Consider the following 22,327-nt stretch of genomic DNA (forward strand, 5'->3'; position numbering starts at 1 on the left):
TACAGCACATTGAGATATCTTTTACTTAGATCATGGAGACACCAGATAAGCTGGTGGTTAGCAACTTTTCAGGGAGAAATGCTACTGATTGAAGCCAAACTGAACATTTCTTGATCCAGTGAGCTGTGTTACAAGATTATACAGCCCCTTTACATGCGACTGCTCAGTATTGTATTCATGTTACACAACAGGTGGTTAGAACTGATCCCTAAACACAAAATTACCTGTTTCAGGTATTGTACTGTACAACAGAACCGATACACTGAAAGTCGGTGCAATCTTTGGCCTCCTATGTTTTTATTAGAATTTGATGTTATGATTAGATTCAAATTATGTTGAAATCAGATGAAAAGGGGGAAATAATCTGAATTATTTATTTTCTGTTTTGTCTGATATTACTAATATATATATATTTATATATATATATATATATATATATATATATATATATATATATATATATATATATATATATATATATATATATTCTTTGCTTTATAAATCTTAACTACAGAAGAAAATTCTACTCCACATTAAGCCTCAAATGTCAGAAATGTCAAAAAATACAATTTATCAACAAATAATATAAAACGTGAATGGTGGAAAAACATGAACAATTTATTACATGACACGGTAAACAGTAATAAAGCAAACCCGAAACAAAGACTAACCAGTGAGGAGGACTGCACGAAGCAACATGCAGTGGGAATAAATAGGCAGGGTAATTAGGGTCAGGTGAGAACAGGTGGGAAAACAGACACGTGAAAACAACACAAACAAAATCACGACACACTGCTGAGATGCCCCCTAATGTTCCAGCAGAGAATGTCCAAGCATGACCCTAACATCAAAATTAAGCTCTTTTATTTACTAACTAAAGAAAGAAACATCTGGTTTTTGGAGTTTTTGTTACAGTTAATGTTGCAGTAAATAAAGTTACATTACACCAGCTATAAAATATTAAAAAAGACAACTATGACTATGACAAACAAGGATTGTTGTTTACTTTACAAAGCAGCTACACATCAGACTCTATTTCTAATTATTAATGTTGTTTATAGAAATATCTTTTTTGTGCAAAAAGCAATATGTGTATAATATCTTTATTATTAATCTAAGATAATGTCGAGCATCTGCCATACACATCGCTGTGAATGAGTTGTTACTATTGCGTATTAAATGATGTGTTTAAATGGGGCTGTTAACATAAACCTGTGATATGAATAGCAACCAGCACTGCTGAGAATTCCACAAGGCTGTGGAGGATATATACAGTACCATATTACTGTATAAGTGTACAATCTGTAAAACTCGCATGCAATAAAACACAGCTCTGTAGATACTGTACAGTACCAACATGATGAATGATGAATATAAGCTGTAACTAAGGTTACTGCTAATCCACCAGGATATACAGTGATTACCTTTATGTTTGTGAGTTCTATGAATTTTTAGTGGCTAGAGGATGAAACTACAGTTTTTAATTGTAATTATTTACTGCAAATTCACATATTTATTGGAGAGGTCACAGTGCCACTATGCTCTTTAGCAGTATGTACCTAGGGCCTCTCTATTAAAGTAGAGGTGGTATTAACCTTTTTCTCTATATAGCAGCTTTGCTGTGAGCTGAACGTAGAGTTCACTTGGGGGCCTTTAAGGTGCAGTCGAAATGGCCTTTTGTTTATAAATGCTAGCTTCCTATTCCTATTCCCATGGGCATCTTGTCTCTAATACAGCAGCAGATATGATTTTCTATGTCCTAAAGCACTGTCAAATGTCCCGCCTGAGCTCTGTGTGTCAGCAAGCTCTGTTTGCACGTGTGTATATCACCATGGTAACAAAGCCGCAGTCAAGAGTGTGTCTCACGACACTGAGTGAGACGCGCAGCAGCAATAAATCACTGTGGTCGAAGGTTTTTTTAAGCACACATCATATAGTGACTCATCTCTGGAGCAGAAAAGAGAATGCACCATGAACTGAGCTTGATTGTGTGTAGCTGCTGCAGTTATTAAAAAATAAATAAAAAATGGCAAACCAAAAAAAAAAAAAAATAGTCTCCTATTCACGATTTCAATTGCCAATGTTGAAATGAGTTGAATTAAGAAGGCCTACCTGTCAGTGCAACAGAAATGTGTGGTGGGAGAAACATTCTCTTTTAAGGCATTCAGAATGCCACACAGTGTTAAAAACATGGAGGACACTTCACCATGCAGTTGAAATAAGCGCTGAAAATATGACTGTAGATTGTCTCTCAATTGCCTCCTGAATAACTCAAACCCTTCAGAGAGAATTTCAAACAACCAAGAGATGCAGGCTGAAATATTCTTTTTGAAATATCCCTCTTTCTCATATTTATACATGTACTGTACTGCAAGGATGTGTTTGCGAATTGTAAGCTGGCAGAAAGAAGAGGACAGTGTGTGAATGCAGATTTGAGTAGTAGTTAAGGAAAGTCATTAAACAACTGTGTGTCTCTGTGTTTAATGTTCAAAACGACAGAGGGTTTATATCAGCAGTATATCCGACAAAGCTTTAAGTTGTTGCGTACATTGCAAAACTGATTGTGAGTGTAGAGCTAAAAATAGAAATACTGTAGAAGGAGAAAGATTCCAATTTGAAGTATTCAAGAGTGCCAGAAGGACCTTCACAAAACTTGTCATTTCTCATGCTATTTCTACACTTTAGCCTTAAGCCAGGATCCATTGAACACATTATACATGGCTGTTTTAAAATAATGAATATTCTCATATGTACTGTAAGTGTTGACCAAAATAACTCAGTGGTAATGAGAGGCTTACTTTACAATTCTTTATCATTTCAACCCATCTGTAATATTATATATTCTTTGTGTTCAGACATAGGGCTAGCATGTTGAACACAGCCACTTCGGTCACTTTAAAATGAACACGTATACTATACATCCATGCTGGAATCCTCTCAGCCAATCACCTGGCAGCAGTGCCTTGCATACCATCATATACATATATATACAAGAGCTTAACATTAGGGCTCTGGGTTGTTGATCGGAGGATCTGGGTTCAAGCCCCAGCACCAGCAATGCTGAGGTGCCACTGTTGGGCCCCTGAGCAAGGTCCTTAACCCTGTCTGCTCCAGGGGCGCTGTATCATGGCTGACCCTGCGCTCTGACCCCAAATTCCAAACCTGGGATATGCAAAGAACGAGTGTGCTGTAATGTATATGTGACAAAAATAAAGGCTTCTAAAAAATCAGAATGATCTCAATGACTTTCACAAAGGTATAGCTGTCGGTGCCATATGTGCTGGATTGAGTATTTCAAAAACTGCTAATTTCATAAGATTACACAAAATGGTGTAAAAAGTCATCTACGAAAAATAAACAGTGAGCAACGGTTCTCTGGTTGGAAATGCCTCATTGAAGCGAATTTCAGAGGACAATAGACAGACCGGTTTCTGCTAACAGGTAGGCTACAGTATAGTAACTCAAACAAACACTCTTTACAACTGTGGTGAGAAGAAAAGCATCTAAGAATGCAAATCCATTGATGACGGGCTACAATAGCAACCTGTCATCAAAGAACAGGAATGTGTTTCTATAATGGCTCACCAAATCTACACAGATGAAGATCAGAAAAAAATTGTTTGCTTGCTCTTTTTCTGATCCTTGTCTGAGCAGGCACATATTCAATTCTACACATACAAAATATTGTACATGACTCTCTGCTATTTCATCAAGTAAATTTTGTTCTTTTCAATTTGTCTTTCTCGTACATGTTTTTCCTGACCTACAAGGAATGCAGGAAGCAACAGAGGTGCTTGTGAATGTTAGAATCCAGTGACCTCCAAAAACAGATGTCACAAAATGGATTTTGTGTCTAAATAAAGGGAAATTATAATGGTTCATTTGAGCCATTTTAAAACATTTAGTTTAGGTTCACTTATCATGCGCCAGCACGCCTGTGTGTGTTGCTCGTCGATAGCCCTCTTGCAGTTAGAATTAAAAAGAATAAGCCACTTTCTTCTGATCACAGGGTTGTGTTAATATGATTGCATTTGGGCGATTTGAATAAGAAAATTATCATAAACAAGAAAATGATTAGAGATTCATAACTGTTGGGGCTGAAATGGTGGATAAGTCCCTCTGTGCAATACTGTTACTGTGTCATCAGAAAATAAACTGACTTCAAACCCATTATTCTCTTAACTAAAGATTTAGTAAAACGTATAAGAAACATTAACAGTCTGGTTGGTCATCTAGATTTTCTACATAATAGTGTATAGATTTCCTGTAATACATTACATTAAGCAGCTACTGATTAGAGTAAACCCACCTACAGCATATTAAATTATAATATATATAAAATGTCTCCGGTTTTAACACATTTTACATAATCATACTGAATATTAAACAGCACTTTACGACTATGTGTTTTATTCTTGGGTATTATTATTGTGTATTGCAAGAATGTGATTTCTTCTTTTGCACTGGGGATGTCTTTTTGATCATGACACATCCAGAGCTGCAGATTGTTCGCATTCACTAGCAGCCCATTAAAAATACTTTCTACAAAGGAACTATGCAGTGGAAGCTCTAGCAAACCTGAGCACATTAAAATTTTATGAACAGGCTCATTTTTATCACTTAGACCTCACCCCTTTTACCTTTCTCTCCATGCATTTGTCTCTTTTTTTCTATTTTGCTTATAATACATTCTAAACCTTAGACTCTTTTCAAAAAATTTGTACACCTTAATTCATTCTGATCAGCTACCTAAACATTGTGTGTGCAAAGTAAATAAGACACCACATAGTGGATTCAGGTTCTCTTGGTAAGGACACATGATGCAAGTCCTACTGGGAGAAAGACGCAGGCTGCAAGGACTGTGCTTCCTTTTCATGATACCACAATCAGTCTACAGTATGTTTGTGTTTAAACTGTTTACATTTCTTTTGGTTTGTAGAAATGAAGCTGAAGAATATAACAGCATGGCAATCATTGCTAAGGCTGTCAATTAAAACAGCAAAGCATAATGTACAGATATCCAGTGAGATTTTTCACAATTAACCTTTCTGCTACTAGATGTCACTCATCTGCATTTTCAATATATCAGAAAACTACCAAAGTCCTGTCTGTAATCTTCTGTTTTGACTCCATACTTGTTTGGGGTATTCTTTAGTCCATGTGCTGCTATGTAGCTGTTAATGTCATAATTTTAAACCCCTCACATTATATTTAACAGGAACTCACAGAGTCCATAACTAGAACCAGCCGTTGCAGTAAAATGCTGCAAATGATGCAACAGTGCAGAAATTTCGAAAGGCTTTTTAAAGGAACTTCATATTTTAGGGAAAGCTTTATATGGGTCCATGTGTTGTCCTCTCTTCTTTTGGAAATTTTATAGATAACAGGACAGCTCAGTCTGTCTTTTCTTCTTTCTTTCTCTCTTTCTCTCTTTCTTTCTTTCTTTCTTTCTTTCTTTCTTTCTTTCTTTCTTTCTTTCTTTCTTTCTTATATAAACATACAGTGATGCATGTATTCCAGCCTTTATCAGATGAATCTATCCTTTTCTGCCTTACTGAGCAAAATGTTAACTGAAATGGAACTTCAACAAGGATTACTTTTGATAAAAAATAATGACAAATTGCACACATAAGATAGCAACATGTCACATAAATTTTGCTAGTCTCTAGTAAAACTGAAGTATTGTATATTTTCAGATATATGTACTTCAGGTAATTTAACAAACACAAGTGATTGCTGTTTCGAGTAAAATAAATGTTAGAAAATGTTCAAAATAAATGTTATCTATCTATAAAACAAGCCAATAACTGACACTTGCAAACATATTGCTTCATCGGAGAGACAGTTTTGTTTGCCATGTTTCCCCAAACCTGCACAGACTCCCAGTGGGAACGGTATACTAAGAGAGTATGTTGTTTTCCAATTTAGCCGAAAAACAGGTACCTCAGTGGGAAGCTGCCTCCTGACTGGGACAGTCATTTTCCAGAGAGTGTGCAAAAGCTGCTTACCCAAAAGGCTTTTCTCCATTTGAAACACACTTAACAATCAACATGGTACTATTATTATTTACTTCTAATTTTTAATTGATTTGGCTCTATTTCATTAGTAAAAGCAGATTAAACAGGCATTAACTTGTTCCTCCAAAACATAAGGTTATATTTACCAGTATTGTAGAAACATATAGTGTCCTGTTGGTGAGCGAGTCTGTGATGTTTGACATCTTTCCCTTCTGATTTTCAGTCATGTTCAGGCCACTTACAGGGTCCCAAGTGCCAATCTGCAAATAAATAAATAAATAAATAAATAAATAAATAAATAAATAAATAATCAGGCCAGACTTTAAAAAGGTAACATCATAACAGCTGGGATTGTGTCAGATTCTTTTCTTTTTCTGCTCACAATTTATTTTAAGCATTTAAATAAATAAAAATCACAATTTACCATTTAAAGAAAGCAAATAAACTTTAATTGCTTAGAATCGAAAAGACAGAAAAAGAAGCCTTTCCATCTTACGAAATGTATGGAAGGTTGTAGTAATATTACTAATTGTGCAGTGGGGAACTGTTTGATGGCTGCATCCGGATAATGGATTTATAGTTCATTCTATAGTGATACACATTATATAATCTAATTATTTTACAAGCAAATCTCTAACTGATTTGTAGGGATAAACTCACTAGATGTTTGTACTGCATATTAGATAAAATCATACATTTGCCTTTACAGAAAGCAAAAGTGTGTGTTACAGTAGTTACCATCAGAAAGCGCAAAACAAAATGTTGAGAGACTCATCTTCAGAGAGAAATATACTGTTATTTTGGTGTATGCTTAAGAGATTACTTTAGAAGAGATTGGCAGATTTGGTAATACAATATAATGAGAGTAAACAACACTAAAATTGTGGCCATTTAATACTAAAATGTTACATTTTTCTTTTGTTTCATAATATTGGGTTGTTAATCATTACTGGCAATAATGTCTTCAGGAAATGATGGCTGATGTAAACTTGTCTAAAGAGAGAGAGAGAGAGAGAGAGAGAGAGAGAGAGAGAGAGAGAGAGAGAGAGAGAGAGAGAGAGAGAGAGAGAGAGAGAGAGAGAGAGAGAGAGAGAGAGACAGATAGAACCACAGTGCGTTCTCACTTAAGCCTGGCACAATTAATGGTGAAGATGCACTTGAGGGTTGTACACTCCACAGAGAGAGCACAGAGGGGCCACACACTCTCACCAATTCAAAAACAAAGTGCTTCAGATGTCTTCAGAAAATGTCTAAGCTGTAGTTTGTAATTGCAAATCAACTCTTTAATTCAGGTTTTATGACACTGGAGGGCTTCTGAAGCTCTTTTATTAATCGAGTAAATTATTCATGGAGGTGCCGAGACATGTGCCAGTGAGATGGGAGGTCACAGGCAGCTGAGAGGGAAACTCTTGTCAGACTGAGAATGTGGGTATGTATATGTGTGTGCAAATGTGTAATCTGTGCTCCTTCCAATGATGTTCCAGTAAACCCTGTTACCTTTTCCAGTCCTTCCTCCTTTAGGCTGATCACATCCAGATCGAAATCTGTCCTTAAGCCATTGGTTTTGTTGAAATTTATCCGTCCTGTCAAACCATCCCAATGGGCCTGCAGGTGTGAGAGAAATATTCATTGTTACCAGGCAGCACGGGATAAGAAGACTCCATCCCTATTTGGAAAAATGGGAGAAATTCATAATTCAACGAAACACACAGCTCACCTTCATGCAGGCCGCAAAAGCAGAAACAGCTCACACACAGAGATCAAGCACAACAGTCCACACACAGACAGAGACAAAGAGAATTTTGGGCGAGTTTTCTAGGACTTCTCTGAGTGTGGGCTCATAGAAAGAAAGAGATCTAAGAGCAGATAGATAAATTTTCTGCTACTGTGTTTTAGTGTTCTTGTGAGAATTATAGCAATTTAATGTTTCAGTGTCGTAATACCATGATCATGTTTTTTTTTTATTATTTCTTTGCTTTTGTCAGACTTTGGCCACGTGCATTTGTTTATGTTCTTCGTCACGTGTCTGCCCCGCCTTTGTCTGCTCCTCCCGTCTCTACACACCTGTTTCCCATTGTCATCACCTTGTCTATTTATCTGTGCCATGTTGCCTTGTGCAGTGCGGAATCTACTGGTGTCTTGTCCTGTCCTCCGTGTCATGTTTAGTGTTCTTTTGTTATTAAACCCTGTTTATTTCGCCATCCTGTGTTTGGGTCTGGTTTATCCCGTGTTCATTTGGTTGTGGTTTATCCCGTGTACATTTAATACACACGCTTCAACAGTTATCAAATTGTTTGAAAAATTCATGGAGCTTTGTGTGAAGGAAGATCACACATTCATACTAAATTTCATTTAGTATGAATTTCATCAGGAGTGTTTAATTATTATTCTGAACTTATATTTCTGAAGACTATACACACTGTAAATGCAGCTAGCAATGTTTTTAAGATTATATTTAGCATTATCTTTAAAATAATTAACTGGCAATCTTATTTGAACCAGTCTAATATTTTGCTTTGTAGCTAGTCAGCTTACTAATAGTGTCCACCAGAATTTAGCAGAAAATGAATGCTTAAACTAGGGTAACGAACTTCTTTCAACCTCTTACGTTGAATCATGCAGTTTCTCTAATTCCATGTCTCATTCTGTGTATAATTAGAGTTCAGGTGTACACAGCTAAAATGCAGTTCTTTAAAGCTCTACTCCAGCACACTGTTCATAGCTATGCTTCTGGTTCAAGCACAAAAGGACTGAAAAGAGGCCAGAAGACCTAAGAGAGCATTGGGGCCCAAGTGGAGAGATTTGAACTGATCTGAGCTGCAGCTGTTCTTTGTGCTTTAGTGAGTTAGAATCCTATGCAGTGGTCTAAGCCAACCTTTGATATTATACTGAGAAAGCCCAGGGTCTTAGCCAGACTAAATATAAACTCTAGAATCCTCCACTGACAGCCAGGGTTCAGATTAGCCAACCGGTGTTTTTTTCTCAAACTGACATGTGGAAGAGTAATTATAGACAATTATGATTCATTTTCAGTGGGAAAGCTGTCTTAAGGAGCAGCAGGTAAGATCCAGAGTTACATCTGTTGGAGGAAACAGTCGCATACAGTCCCACACACAGTAAATATGTTTACAATCAATGTTTTAAATGTGGTGATGGTACGCACCTCTTTGATAAGCGTCATGAAGCGGTTACCGAAGCGCCAGGGTTTGTGCCGGTTACACTGGAGAGAGCTGACTGTGATCTGAGGAGACTGCTGCACCGCTACAGCCACCACATGCACTGCATCGTACATCAGTGCTGCATCCGTCTGGGGGATTAACAGATACACAATCACAACCAGATCACTCATACACACCAATATAAGTTCTCTTCTGTTAGAATGAAACCATCCCTTCTTGTGTTAATTGTGGTGGGGGGAAAAAAAAAGTCACTCCAAGGGAAATAATGACATTAACAGATGGGCGAAAGCTGTAGGTGTGAGTAGCTGACAGTTCAATGTCAGACATGCTTGTATGCATTTAATATTGTAAAACTGTCATTCCACAGGACAAAAAACGTGAAAAAAATCTAATTAGTGTTTGTCTCAGATGATTGGAAAGCAATCACCACAGTCCTTAACATTTGTTGGTATGAAAATCATGCCTAGGGGTGTGTCAGAAATCACTATCCTGTTGAATAAATCATGGCCAAACCTGTCATTTTTAGCTTTTTCTCTCTGATTGTCTGCCCGCAAGCATTAGAACTAAAGACAGCTCTGCTGCAATAATATGGTAGAATCACTTGGGGGATGTTTCCATGTTTGTGCTGATATCAATCAAAGAACAATCAGGATGTCTGAGGATATATTGGCTGAAAGCTCATCAGTCTCTTTGGGCAGCCCCATTATTAGAGCAAACTACTTCCCCTTACAAAAAGCACATCTAAACCCGAGCATCCATAAAGCACTTTGAGTCCAACTGTCCACAAATAGGAAACAAGCAACAAATCAGGTCTGGGAGTACACAAACACCTTTCACTGTGCAAACAGAACAATAAGATGTTAGATACAGGTTAGGTACATAGAATGATAAAGACATGAAAGTGTTTAGAAAGTGGACATGTTTTGAGACAGTTAGCTGTTTTGCCTAATGAAATATGCTTCAGTGTGATGGTGGGATTTGGAGCAGGTTATACGGTGTGATGTAAAAACAGCTGTGGGGTTAAAAACACCCCTACCTGTATGTACTCCTAAAACATGGCCTGGAAGACGATTTCTCAAAAATTGCTGGTCAGAATGACTGAAGTTAAGCGCTGTGCATGCTTGTGAACGTGAGTGTGAAAGGACATGAATGAGCTACCTCTCACTAATCCAGACTGCAGCATCTTATACATTTGTTTGCGATGCAGAGCCTCTCAATCAATCAGAGTTAGATTGAACTGTAAGTGGCAGCTGCTAGTCTGAGAATGAGTCTGGAATAAGACAAAGATAATGTCAGAGGCCATGATTTCACTCTACACTTTATTCACCCCCCCTCATCTAACCCTCCGTGACCATCACACCAAAGGGTCCCTGGGGAGACGTGTACGCTGGCCTGTCAGACGAGACGGCACTAGCTCTCAGAGGCATTGCTGCCCATCTGCAGAAAGCACACGTCACACTCAGTCACAGCAAAAAGTCGATGAGAGCCGCACGCGCATCATGAATAATAAATAAGTAATAACACCAGAGGAGCAGGAGACAAGGCCTCCTACTGAATACTGAGCGAACACCGTCATTCTCTCCTCTGTGACTTCTACCAGTGTAGAACAGTGGTGTATCATCAAAGCCTTCATGGTGCATACACTCTCTTTTGGGAGGCAAGCTTTGTTGTGTGTTCAACATGTGTTGAATATATTTCATAATGTCTTTCAAACATTTAACACACAGAATAGCAGGCCAAAAGACAGACAGAGGAATAGAACTAAATATTGATCACTGGGGATCACTAACAGAAAAGGGAGAGGGCTGAAAGCACATCCCCTGAATTTTAAAAATGTCTTTGCATGTTTCTGAAGATTTGGAGTGGAATTCTAAACTATTATAAAGACAAAGTGACACAAATACATTGAAACAATATTGAATACGTACGTATGTATGTATGTACGTATGTACGTATGTACGTATGTACGTATGTACGTACGTACGTGTGTGTGTGTGTGTGTGTGTGTGTGTATGTATGTATGTATGTACAGTATGTATGTATGTATGTATGTATGTATGTATGTATGTACAGTATGTATGTACAGTATGTATGTATGTATGTATGTATGTATGTATGTATGTATGTACAGTATGTATGTATGTATGTATGTAATCTAAACTTTAGTAAGATTTGAAAGTCATTCATTTCAGTCTTTAACCAACCTCAGTGAATGCTAGTTAATTAACACAGAGCATCACACAATTTGAATTCAAGTGTCCAGTTAAAGAAGTAGGTATGAATAAATCTGATTTGATAATGATGAGATAAATGAATTAACTGAATTACTGGCCTAGACAGTTGGCAGATTTAGCTTAGGTCTGATCAAGTATATTCATTATATTAAGTATATATGTTTTTGGGTTTATTTTATTTATTTGTGTCTCATTGTTTGCCAGGCATAAATTGGAAAAGTTCATTCCTGACATATTCTCATGCAATGTGGTCTATGCTGCATCTGAGAACTGAGATGCACATAACATCAGCATGCTATAGATCAAAATGGCTGCCACATTACCGTCTGTTATATCTGTTAAAGGAAATCCACTTCCTTAGATGTGATTGTGTAATTTCAAAGTATTAAAACAAAAAGTCTGTGAGCAGAACTATATCATTTTCTAAAATGAATTCAGTCAGTCAGTGGAAGATAACTTTGTTTTATGTGGTGGAGGTGTTGCACCACTGTGTAGATAGATAAACAGAAAAATAGGAGAGAATGATGACGGGATCTTAGTGAATTTGGGCTGTACGAGCTGGATTGTGCTGTTCATTTCCTCAGCGTAATGCTCAGCATAGCCCAACAGGCAGACTGGCAAATGATTTAGCAACACCGCCACTTCAATCTATAAACATCTCATTAAAATCAATTATGTCACTCCTGAATCAAATTAAAGATAAATGTGTCAGCCAATGTAAGTATTACCCCTACTGAGTTCCCTTTTTATGCCTTTTTACTCCTCACGCTTGCTTACTTTTCCATGCCGCTAAGATAGATTTAATAAATCTCCCAGCTTCAGATGGATTTAACACTATTATGAATTGTTAAAATGCTGGCGTCTGAAGTAAAGGATTCAGATTTCCCAGCTTGTCAACTGTTGTGTGAGGAGAGGAGAGTTGATAAATGATGAGGATGTGCACACACACATGAATTCTGCCTCTAACTACAATATGTTACACGTTGTAACTCAAAGAACTATGACCTAAATGGCTGTTGAAATACTATGAACATATGGTGCACTATTTACCATTACATGCAGAGTATCTTTTAACACAGGTGCTTATTTTTAAATTTTTTATTGTCAATCATTATTTTTAATTGTGCCCAACAGAATTACTGGCACCCTTCCATATACAATGGTGTGAAAAAGTTCCTGATTCATTTTTTGCATGTTTGTCACACTGTAATGTTTCAGATAATCAAACAAATTTAAAAATTAGTCAAAGATAACATGAGTAAAAAACAACATGCAGTTTTTAAATGAAGGTTTTTATTATTAATTTAATTATGAAGCACCTTTTTAAGGTCATGCCACAGCATCTCAATACGATTCAGGTTAGGACTTTCACTAGGCCACGCCAATGTCTTCATTTTGTTTTCTCCAGCCATTCAGAGGTGAACTTTGGGTCATTGTCCTGCTGCAGAACCCAAGTTCGCTTCAGCTTGAGCTCATGGACAGATGGCCGCACATTGTCCTTCAGGATTTTTTGGAAGACAGCAGAATTCATGGTTCCATTTATCACAGCAGGTCTTCCAGGACATGAAGCACCAAAAAAGCACCCAGACCATTACACTACCACCACCATATTTTACTGTGGATATTATGTTCTTTTTCTGAAATGCAGTGTTACTTTCACACCTGATGAAATAGGACAAAAACCTTCCAGAGTATTTCCCCAAGAGTCTTGGGGATCATCAAGATGTTTTCTGCCAAACCTGAGATTAGCCTTTATGTTCTTTTTGCTCAGCAGCGGTTTTGGTCTTGGAACTCTGCCATGCAGGCCATTTTTGAACACTGACCTTAACTGAGGCAAGTGAGGCCTGCAGTTCTTTGCATGTTGTTGTGGGGTCTATTGTGACATCATGGATGAGTCGTCACTGCGCGCTTGGGGTAATTTTGGTCGGCTGGCCACTCCTGGGAAGGTTCACCACTGTTCCATGTTTTGGACATTTGTGGATAATAGTTCTCACTGTGGTTCACTGGAGTCCCAAAGCTTTAGAAATGGCTTTATAACCTTTTCCAGACTGATAGATCTCAATTGCTTCCTTTCTCATTTGTTCCTGAATTTTTTTGGATCTTGACATGACATGTAGTTTTTGAAAATCTTTTGGTCTACGTCACTTTGACAGTCAGGGCCTGACTCCTTGATTGTGAACAGGTGTGGCAGTAATCATGCCTGGGTGTGGCTAGAGAAATTGAACTCAGGTGTGATAAACCACAGTTATGTTTTAACAGGAAGGGGGCCAACACTTTTTCATACCACTGTATATTGAGAATCATTGCTGTTTTAACCTCAAGCATACATTTATTTACATGTCTTTTTTGTTTGTTTGTTTGTTTGTTTGTTTGTTTAGCACAAAACATTTGTGAGTACAATGTTTCCTATTAAACCTTAATTTCAAAATGATCAGCAATTAACATTTTGGCAACAAACATGCTTATGGATCCAATTCATGGCAAATTTTAAAATGTTAAACCTAAATGTTATGGCCCTAATAGTGCTTATTAGTAGTTTTTTTTTTTATGTTTTCAGTGTTGTTTATATATTTTATATATCCATTATTTGATTTGTGTAGAGCGGTTTCATTGTGTTAGTTGTTTGGTGTTTGCTACTTCAGTCAGTAAAATAAAATGTGTAAAACCTTGTTTTTATACCCTAGAGAAGCCCAGGTTTTCAAAACAAGATGACAATTAGCATTTATTGAAATATTCTTTGCCACTTTTATGTCTGAGAGAAAATATTTTTAATGATTACTAAGGAGAATTATTTTAAACGTGCCAAATTTTTATTTAAAATAATTCTCCTTAGTAATTCTCAACTTATAACAATGGACATTGACTCAACTAAGCTTTAATGGAAAATAAAAATTCAGAATAAAATTTGCAGTTGTATATTAAAATTGACATTTATCCCAATCTAATTGGATAAATGTCAATTTTAGTTTACAACTGCAAATTTTATTCTGAATTTTTATTTTCCATTAAAGCTTAGTTGAGTCAATGTCCATTGTTATAAGTGTCATACAAATGAAATTTAATTAAATTTAAAAAGCTGCTATACATCTGTTCATTGTCAAATCTCTTGCCTTTTCATTTTCCTTGAGCATGTTGATTTAAGTATCTCAAGCTAAGCAGTAAAGCTGATCCATGGCAGCTTGTGTGGGTTAGAAAATGGAAAGAAACCTCAGTCGCCCTTTCAGCAACATGCATTTCAGGTTATAGTACCATAAAGTAGGCTAGTGTTCCCCTGAGTCTAGAGCTATCTGAGTATATAGGCGGCCACACTAAGTCTGTGTAACAGGGCAGAATTTATTTGTGAGTAGGGGCTGCAGTGCTCGCTCACAGCTTGCTCACAGTCACACTGCTTTGACTCCTTTGATTGAAACATAAAGAAACATAAACACCCTGAAAAAGTCGGTGCACTCTGAAGCAATGAGAAGGAACACTCCAGCTTGCCACGGGCTCTGCTGAAATACCATTACGGCCAGCCCAGTGGAATTAAAAAAAAAAAAAAGCTCAGAAAACACAGAATAATCTTAAACTCAACAGCAAGTCTCTTCGAGCAGACCCACATTCAGAGGTCAGACTCGTGTGTATGTACTGTAATCACACAGTTATTACTGTGTTATTAATATGTAATTAATCACACAGTTATTACTGTGTTATTAATATGTAATTAATGAATAACGCCATTGTATAATAACAGTACTTATTACATTAATATTAAGCAGAATATTGATAGTGCCAACAGCTAATCACTACAAATAAATGCTTTGTGAGATATTTATGAAAAACATTACTTTGCAAACACGTGTAACATTACAGTGACTGCTACAGTAAAACCATACTGTTCACAGGAACGCATCATAAACCCATCAAATAGTGACACAACATGTAACTTTGGTACCTAATTCAATTCAACTGTGTTATATAGATATGGGTAACAATAAATAGTAGAATTAGAAATAATTTCTTATAACTGTGTAATATATGACCAAAAGGTGCATTAACAGTGAACGATTTATTAATTTCACTTTATTTTAATTCCATAATTCCAAATCTTCTGAATGTCTATCTTTATGACAGCCTTTATTCATAGACTGCAGTCACATGATCTTCATAAAAACAGTAATTAGTTCATGTTTAACAATAGCATCCTTTATTTAGTCTAAATAATGAACAATTGTTTAAAAAGATTTGCCATATATTTGATTACTATTGTCATTTCTATATTATCTCTGCATTTATTTCTCTGCACCTATTATTTAGTTGCTTAAAGCAAACTGCTTTAGTGTCACATTAGTGTTACTTTATCAAACAGTGTATCTTTAGAACAAGTAATCATTTTGAATATCAACATCATCCACATCGGTCTCTCTCATCATCTGAGATAAAAGTCACTCATGGCGTTTTAAGCATATGGGATGCTGTCTATTCACTCCACTGATCACCGTCTGCTTTCACATAAGTGGTGAAATAATTATGGATTAGTTCAGTCAGTTCTGTTCTGTTCCTGAATATAAGATCTTTTTGATTAGATATGAAATGGAAGTTTTTCTGCTGCCATCACTGCTGTGTAAGCAGGAGAACATGTGCATTTTAGATGATTTGATAGTCAATTTAAACTTCTTACAAACTTAATTGGTTAGACATATGTGTTTTGTGGGGCTTAGTGGTTATTTAGCACGTTTGCTTCACATGTCTAATGATGGGGGTTTGATTCCGGCCTTCCTCCTGTATGTGGAGTTTGCATGTTTTCCCCATGTGTCAGAGGCTTCTTCCAAATACTCTGGCTTCCTTCCCCAGTCCAAAGACATGTGTTGTAAGCTGATTGGAATCTCTAAATTGTGTGATTGTGTCCTGTGAAGGGTTAACATGCTGTCTAGGGTGTCCCCTGACTTGTGCCCTGAGTCCCCTGTGATAGAATATAGGTTCCCTGTGACACGGTGTATGATATGCAGTACAGAATATGGATGGATTGATGGATAATACAGTATCTGTTTTGCTAAAGCATTTTGTCTACAGGATCATTTTAAAATTACAGTCAGGTATATTTAGTAAGCTTAAAAGGAAAATAACACATTAAAAAAAAGAAATATTACAATTCCACAACATTATGTTTTTGAATATACTTAGTGTTTAAGCTTAATAAGGTTTAAGGTGTGTCCTATTGTTGGAAGACCATTCCTGGTTCAAGAAAGCAAAATTGTCTGGACTTTCTATGTGATAGGGATGGAATACTCTCTTCCCCGTCAATTACAGCAACACCATCCAATCTTGGACATCTGGGAGCCCATGTGTGTGGAAGAGGGTATAGAGCACTTCCTTTCCTCTCAGTGTGTTACACAGTGTTATGATGCAGCCTGAGCTGTTCAAAAAGATGTGGCTCACTGGCGTCACATCCTCTAGAGGAAGCATGTGTTAGCTTTCTTCCTAGTAATCATGTATGATCGAGAAGCTAAAAAAAAAACCTGACTGGCAATCACTGGTTGTCATATGGAAATGAAGCATCAGAAAATGCAAATGGATTTCTGGAATATATCTGGAATATGTTTCTGACCAAACTAAGAAAAAGAACTGTGAGCTTTGCTTTCATTTTGCTGTGCACTCTTCTGTAACATTTAATAAATGAACCTAAAATATACAGATAATAAAAGCAAATATACAAGTGAAACAAACTGTAATAAAAATATGAAAAAACATAATGCAGAAATACACTGAAATAACAAAACAGCAGCTGTGCAATTAAATGTGCTGATGTGGGAACTGGCCGGTGATGACTAGAACCCTCACCACACACATTTGCATTCTCTCAGAGATAACGGTTCACTGTTTGGTTTCAGGCTTGCAAACAATAATGAGAAGTCCACTGCAGCTCTCAATGCACATCACAGATTTAATCATCCGTCTACTGACACTTGACTTCTTGCTGTTATTTTTCATAAATACAACAAAACAAGTGTGCTAAGCTTTTGGATTAGTCAAGGGCAATACTCCATCAGATCTATGTGCACATTTAATCTGAAAGTTCCTCTGTTCTAAACCAAGTGCTGACAAATGATTAAAATAGAGATAGAGAGAGAAAAAGAGAGAGAGGGAGAGAGAGAGAGAGAGGGAGAGAGAGAGATGCATCAAATAGACCAAATGATGTCCTAAGTTAATACTTGTGCTTATTCTAGTCTAGTCCTGTGCATAAAAGAGCAGAATCTTCAGAGGGCAACAGTGTGTCTGTCTGATGTGAAGCGAGTGATTAGGCGATATAGCAGCTGCAGAAACATGAGGGAGAGATTTGTGTGCTGATGAACAGAGAGTAGCTCAACATGCAGACAGTTACTCCTCGTTTCTTTAATCACATCTGATGCTCAGGCTACGCAAATGTATTGAACGCCACGCCCAGAGTGACTGGTTGATCAATAGCATCCAGACGCACACAAACGGAAACCTTCCCTCTGAGAGCCCTCAGCTCACTGTGTATCAATGCTGCTGTCACCCACGGCTGCACTGCCTGAGAACCACTGCAAAGAAAAGGCCTGATTATGTGTGTGTGTGTGTGTGTGTGTGTGTGTGTGTGTGTGTGTGTGTGTGTGTGTGTGTGTGTGTGTGTGAGTGAGTGAGTGAGTGAGTGAGTGAGTGAGTGAGTGAGTGAGTGAGTGAGTGATGTTTGTGTGTGTGTGTGTGTGTGTGTGTGTGTGTGTGTGTGTGTGTGTGTGTGTGTGTGTGTGTGTGTGTGTGTGTGTGTGTGTGTCTGTGAGTGGTTGTGTGTAAATGTGTGGACTGTGCTTTTTATCAATAACCTAGTTGGAACTTGTACTTTGTAGTTCAGGGAATGAAGAACAAGTATAATAAATATCTGTATGACATGGAGACTCTCAGTTTATTGTATTTATTGTGTCTGGATTTTTCCCCTGCTGTATTAATGCCCTGTATTTATTTATTTATTTATTTATTTGTTTGTTTGTTTGTTTGTTTGTTTGTTTGTTTGTTTGTTTAATTCATTTACTTGTATCAGTCTTTTTATGTGTCTGTTTGTTTTTTTTAATGTATGCATTAGGACTTAGACTACATCATAGTGTGAGAGAGATCCTTATGTTTGATTAAAGAGCTTTGAGAGCTCAACTACAATATGAGGCAGTGAAAAGTGTTGGGAGAAGAAGAGAAAGTGGGTGAGAAGAGATGGAATTTATTATTTATCCCTTTAGTTAATTTCATTAATGAGCTAGGTAGAGGCAGATTAAGACAGCAGCTGAGTGGATGGTAATATATTATTGGCACTCTGTGCGTGCATTTTCAGGACTAAAATATGACTATTTTGAAAAAATAAAAGGAAGAGAAAAAATGAGTTATTTTGACAAAGTTGACATGTTGACAAAGACATGCTATAAAACAAAGATTCTTTTGGAAATAATGACAATTATGCAGCTCAACATAACAAAATCTACTATTCTACACAATGCTAAAGTCAATAGAGATAATATCTGTTGTGACAACACCTTCTTAAAAAGAAGTTTGCGCAGATGTACTGTATGAAGACAATGGATGGTTAGTTTCTGAGCATCTTACAGACAGTTCACAGTCTCAGTTCTGTCTGCTACAGTTCTGTAGACTTTGATTGTCACACTTCCACATGTTTAATTTATTATGTAATATCACCTTTATAACGCAAACATTTAACATTTCATTTAAGATGAAATAAATATTAAAAATGCATCTTACACATGTATCATTGTATCTTGAAATATATGTGTGTGTCAGTGTCTGTGTGTTTGTCTGTGTGTCTCTTCAAGCCTGGCCATTGGTGCCACTTGTTCTTCTGGCCATATGATCAGAACAGCTCACAGCTCTTAATCCAAGGAGTTTGTTTGTTCATTCTCTAATCTCACTCCAGCTCTGCCCATTGCAACAGCAGAGCTCTATAAACACACACACAGTCTCTCTCTCTCTCTCTCTCTCTCTCTCTCTCTCTCTCTCTCTCTCTCTCTCTCTCTCTCTCTCTCTCTCTCTCTCTCTCTCACACACACACACACACACACACACACAGAAAGAGAAAAAAAGAGTGACATTTCTCTGATTCTCCTTTGTCTACATTCCACAGGACATTTGTTACATATTCCTCTGAAATGATAATATAAGAGGTGGTATAAGATGGCAGAGCTTCAAGTCTCTTTCCTCTGAATCATCTAAGATCTGTGGCTCTTCTTTTCTCAATCTGCCAGGCAGCATCCCCCCCCCCCATCCTCCGTCATACTCATTTACATCTCCATCTTCACCAATCAGTTGCAATCCACTTCAGTCCTCAGTTCAAAGTCTAAAAATAGAGAAGCCATTATTGATAACTAAGTAAACTTTAATAAATGTCCTTTATTGAACTAAATGAATCATAAAATTGCCTAGGCTCTGGGTGTTATAACAGGCTTGTGCTCCCTGTAATGGGTTTGTTATGGCGCTGTGGCTGCCTGGTGGGAGTGAAGGTGACAGCCAAGATGCTACGCTCACAAAATAATACTCGCTCACTTGTCAATCAAGTACCTACATATAGAGAATCCAGGTTCATGCTGGGATTGACAGATTGATCGCTTTATTTACCAGTGGATCTGCTTGACAGTATGGTTACTATTAAAACATGCCAGTGAGGATGGTTATTATAAATGAACCTTTTAATTGGCTGTACATTTTACTCCCTATAAAGAAAACCAGATAGCAGATGAAAGAGAGCATAAATAGACAAAAACAAGTGTGTTGCCTGTGTATGTCTAACCAAAGAGGACTACCTTCGGGCTGTTGTTTGTTTGTCTGATTCTGCCAGAGGCAATCTTCCAGATAGAGCGTTGCACTCTTTTCTTTTGCTAGAATGAATGCATTCACTGCAATCTCTCCCATGGCTCCCACTGCCTCTGCCACCTCCTGGTTCTTCTACGCCTCTTAAAACACAAATGCCTGTCTTAAACCCAAAGTCGTTCCGAGTTTTCGAGATGGAAGACGTTATCAAGAGTATTAAAAAGTATGGAAAGATGCAAAAGACCGGCGCACCTCACCATTAGGGATTTAAAATGTTTCACGAGGACACTGCTCGATGGGGAAGGAAATTGACTGTGTAAAACGTATTATTATGGCTGGCTTTCCGTTGTAATGACAATACGCTTTCCATGCACCTCATCACCATGCTTGTCTGAAAAACGATAGAGGGAAATGATCCCTGAAGAAATACAGTGATAGAAGGAGATGGAGTACAGGGAATGACTTTTGGGGTACGTTATGGGACAGAGAGATGGAGAAAGAGAGCAGAAGTGACAAAGGTGAGTAGGCAGAGTCATGTATGTGTGACTTGTTTGTGTGATATAATGATTTAATCGCTCCTACATGATCTTGTGATGTTTACAATATTTTATTCTAATTCTATTAATAATGATAATACGTAGTCCATAGTTGTTGTTTATTTTTTATTTTTTTTGTTATTTCACATGTACTGTAGCTCTGTGTCTCTATGTAGCACCAAGGTCCTAGAGGAACGCTGTTTCATTTCACTACGTACTACGCTGTATATGGTTGAAATGATGATAAAAGCTTCTTGGCATGACTCTTAATGTTGAATTTACTCACGTTAAATTGTAAAAGTGCATTGTAAAAGAGATTACACACTCAATTTAGTCTTGTAATCTTGTTAGTTTTACATTCAGTACTTGTCATGGCACCCATACAGCACCCATAAACCACTGCACATCATATATTCACCATTGTGACCTCATTATGGACCCATTATGGTGACTGGAATTGACTGGAGTTAAGTTAGGCAAAACCACAGTTAATCTAGCTACACATAAAACATAGGGACACAGACCTTATGCACTCTGTGAAAGTTTGGATATTGTGTTAAAGGAAACTTATCATGCTCCAATCTTGCATATTTTTTTTGGCCATACACCCACTGAAATGGGCCACTACAGGCAGTCAAATCTGAAAGAAATGACATGCGACCATCGCAAAACATAGTAACACTACCTTCTACTGTCTGCTCAGTCACATAAAAAATCACCATCCAGCTGAGTTTTAATGATTGCCTCTGCAGCAAGCAGTTCCTGACCTACTCTAACTCCACAAGGCATAATAGAAGCAGCCAGAGGTGGAAACAATACACAAGAGCAGCAAGTCCCTGGTGTTGTTTTAAAGTGTGTATACCAACAACAACCACAACAACCACAACAACCACAACAACAACAACAACATTAATAATAATAATTCCAAAAGCTTGCTGCAGTGATGACTGTTAATTTTCTATTTTTTATTAAAAAACGAATGACACATAACAGCACCACCGCATGGCTTCAGGTTTTATTTTATGTTTGTATTAATCTGAATGTTCCAGATGATTAAATCATTAATCAACATTATTTATATTGGTAAATTGTGTCTTACAAGCCTAATGCTAGAGAAAAGTGAAAATAAACAAATTATCAAAGGCATCCATAACATTAATAAATACAGTACATATAATTCGTCCATACTCCTCTTTGTATCATTTACTCATTTATTCATTTTCAGTAAGCAGCGCTTATCCCAGATGGGATGTAGTACAGTATCATACACACAGTCATTCACCCCTATAGGCACTTTAGCATTGACAGTCAACCTACTAACATGTGGGGAAAGTGAACCCGGAGGAAACCCATGCGAACACAGAGAGAATGCACTGCACTGCTGCATCACCTTTCTTTTTCTTTCTCCTACATAAACTCATGATGCTTTGACCCTTTTCACAGAGGAGTAAGAATTCAATCTGGAATTCTTGACTAAGCATGTTAATGCTCTAAACAGATCTGGACAGATCCTGCACATCCTGTGTCTCAAAGGTTCCTCAATTCAAGTCACAACATTCTGC

General features: G+C 37.2%; 1 protein-coding gene across 3 annotated transcripts in view; it reads right to left on the reverse strand.

The window, feature by feature from the left end:
• Positions 1–22,327, reverse strand: part of grik2 (glutamate receptor, ionotropic, kainate 2) — a 137,934-nt gene that overhangs the window by 45,414 nt on the left and 70,193 nt on the right. For all 3 annotated transcript variants that reach the window (XM_027149716.2, XM_047811863.1, XM_027149717.2), the window contains exons 8-10: positions 9,181–9,324; positions 7,515–7,622; positions 6,164–6,277 (exon numbers count right to left, since the gene is read on the reverse strand). In XM_027149716.2, coding sequence (XP_027005517.1) covers positions 6,164–6,277; positions 7,515–7,622; positions 9,181–9,324 — 366 coding nt within the window. The remainder of the gene's footprint in view (positions 1–6,163; positions 6,278–7,514; positions 7,623–9,180; positions 9,325–22,327) is intronic.

Source organism: Tachysurus fulvidraco, chromosome 3 (genome assembly GCF_022655615.1).
Source record: "Tachysurus fulvidraco isolate hzauxx_2018 chromosome 3, HZAU_PFXX_2.0, whole genome shotgun sequence".
NCBI lineage: Eukaryota > Metazoa > Chordata > Actinopteri > Siluriformes > Bagridae > Tachysurus > Tachysurus fulvidraco.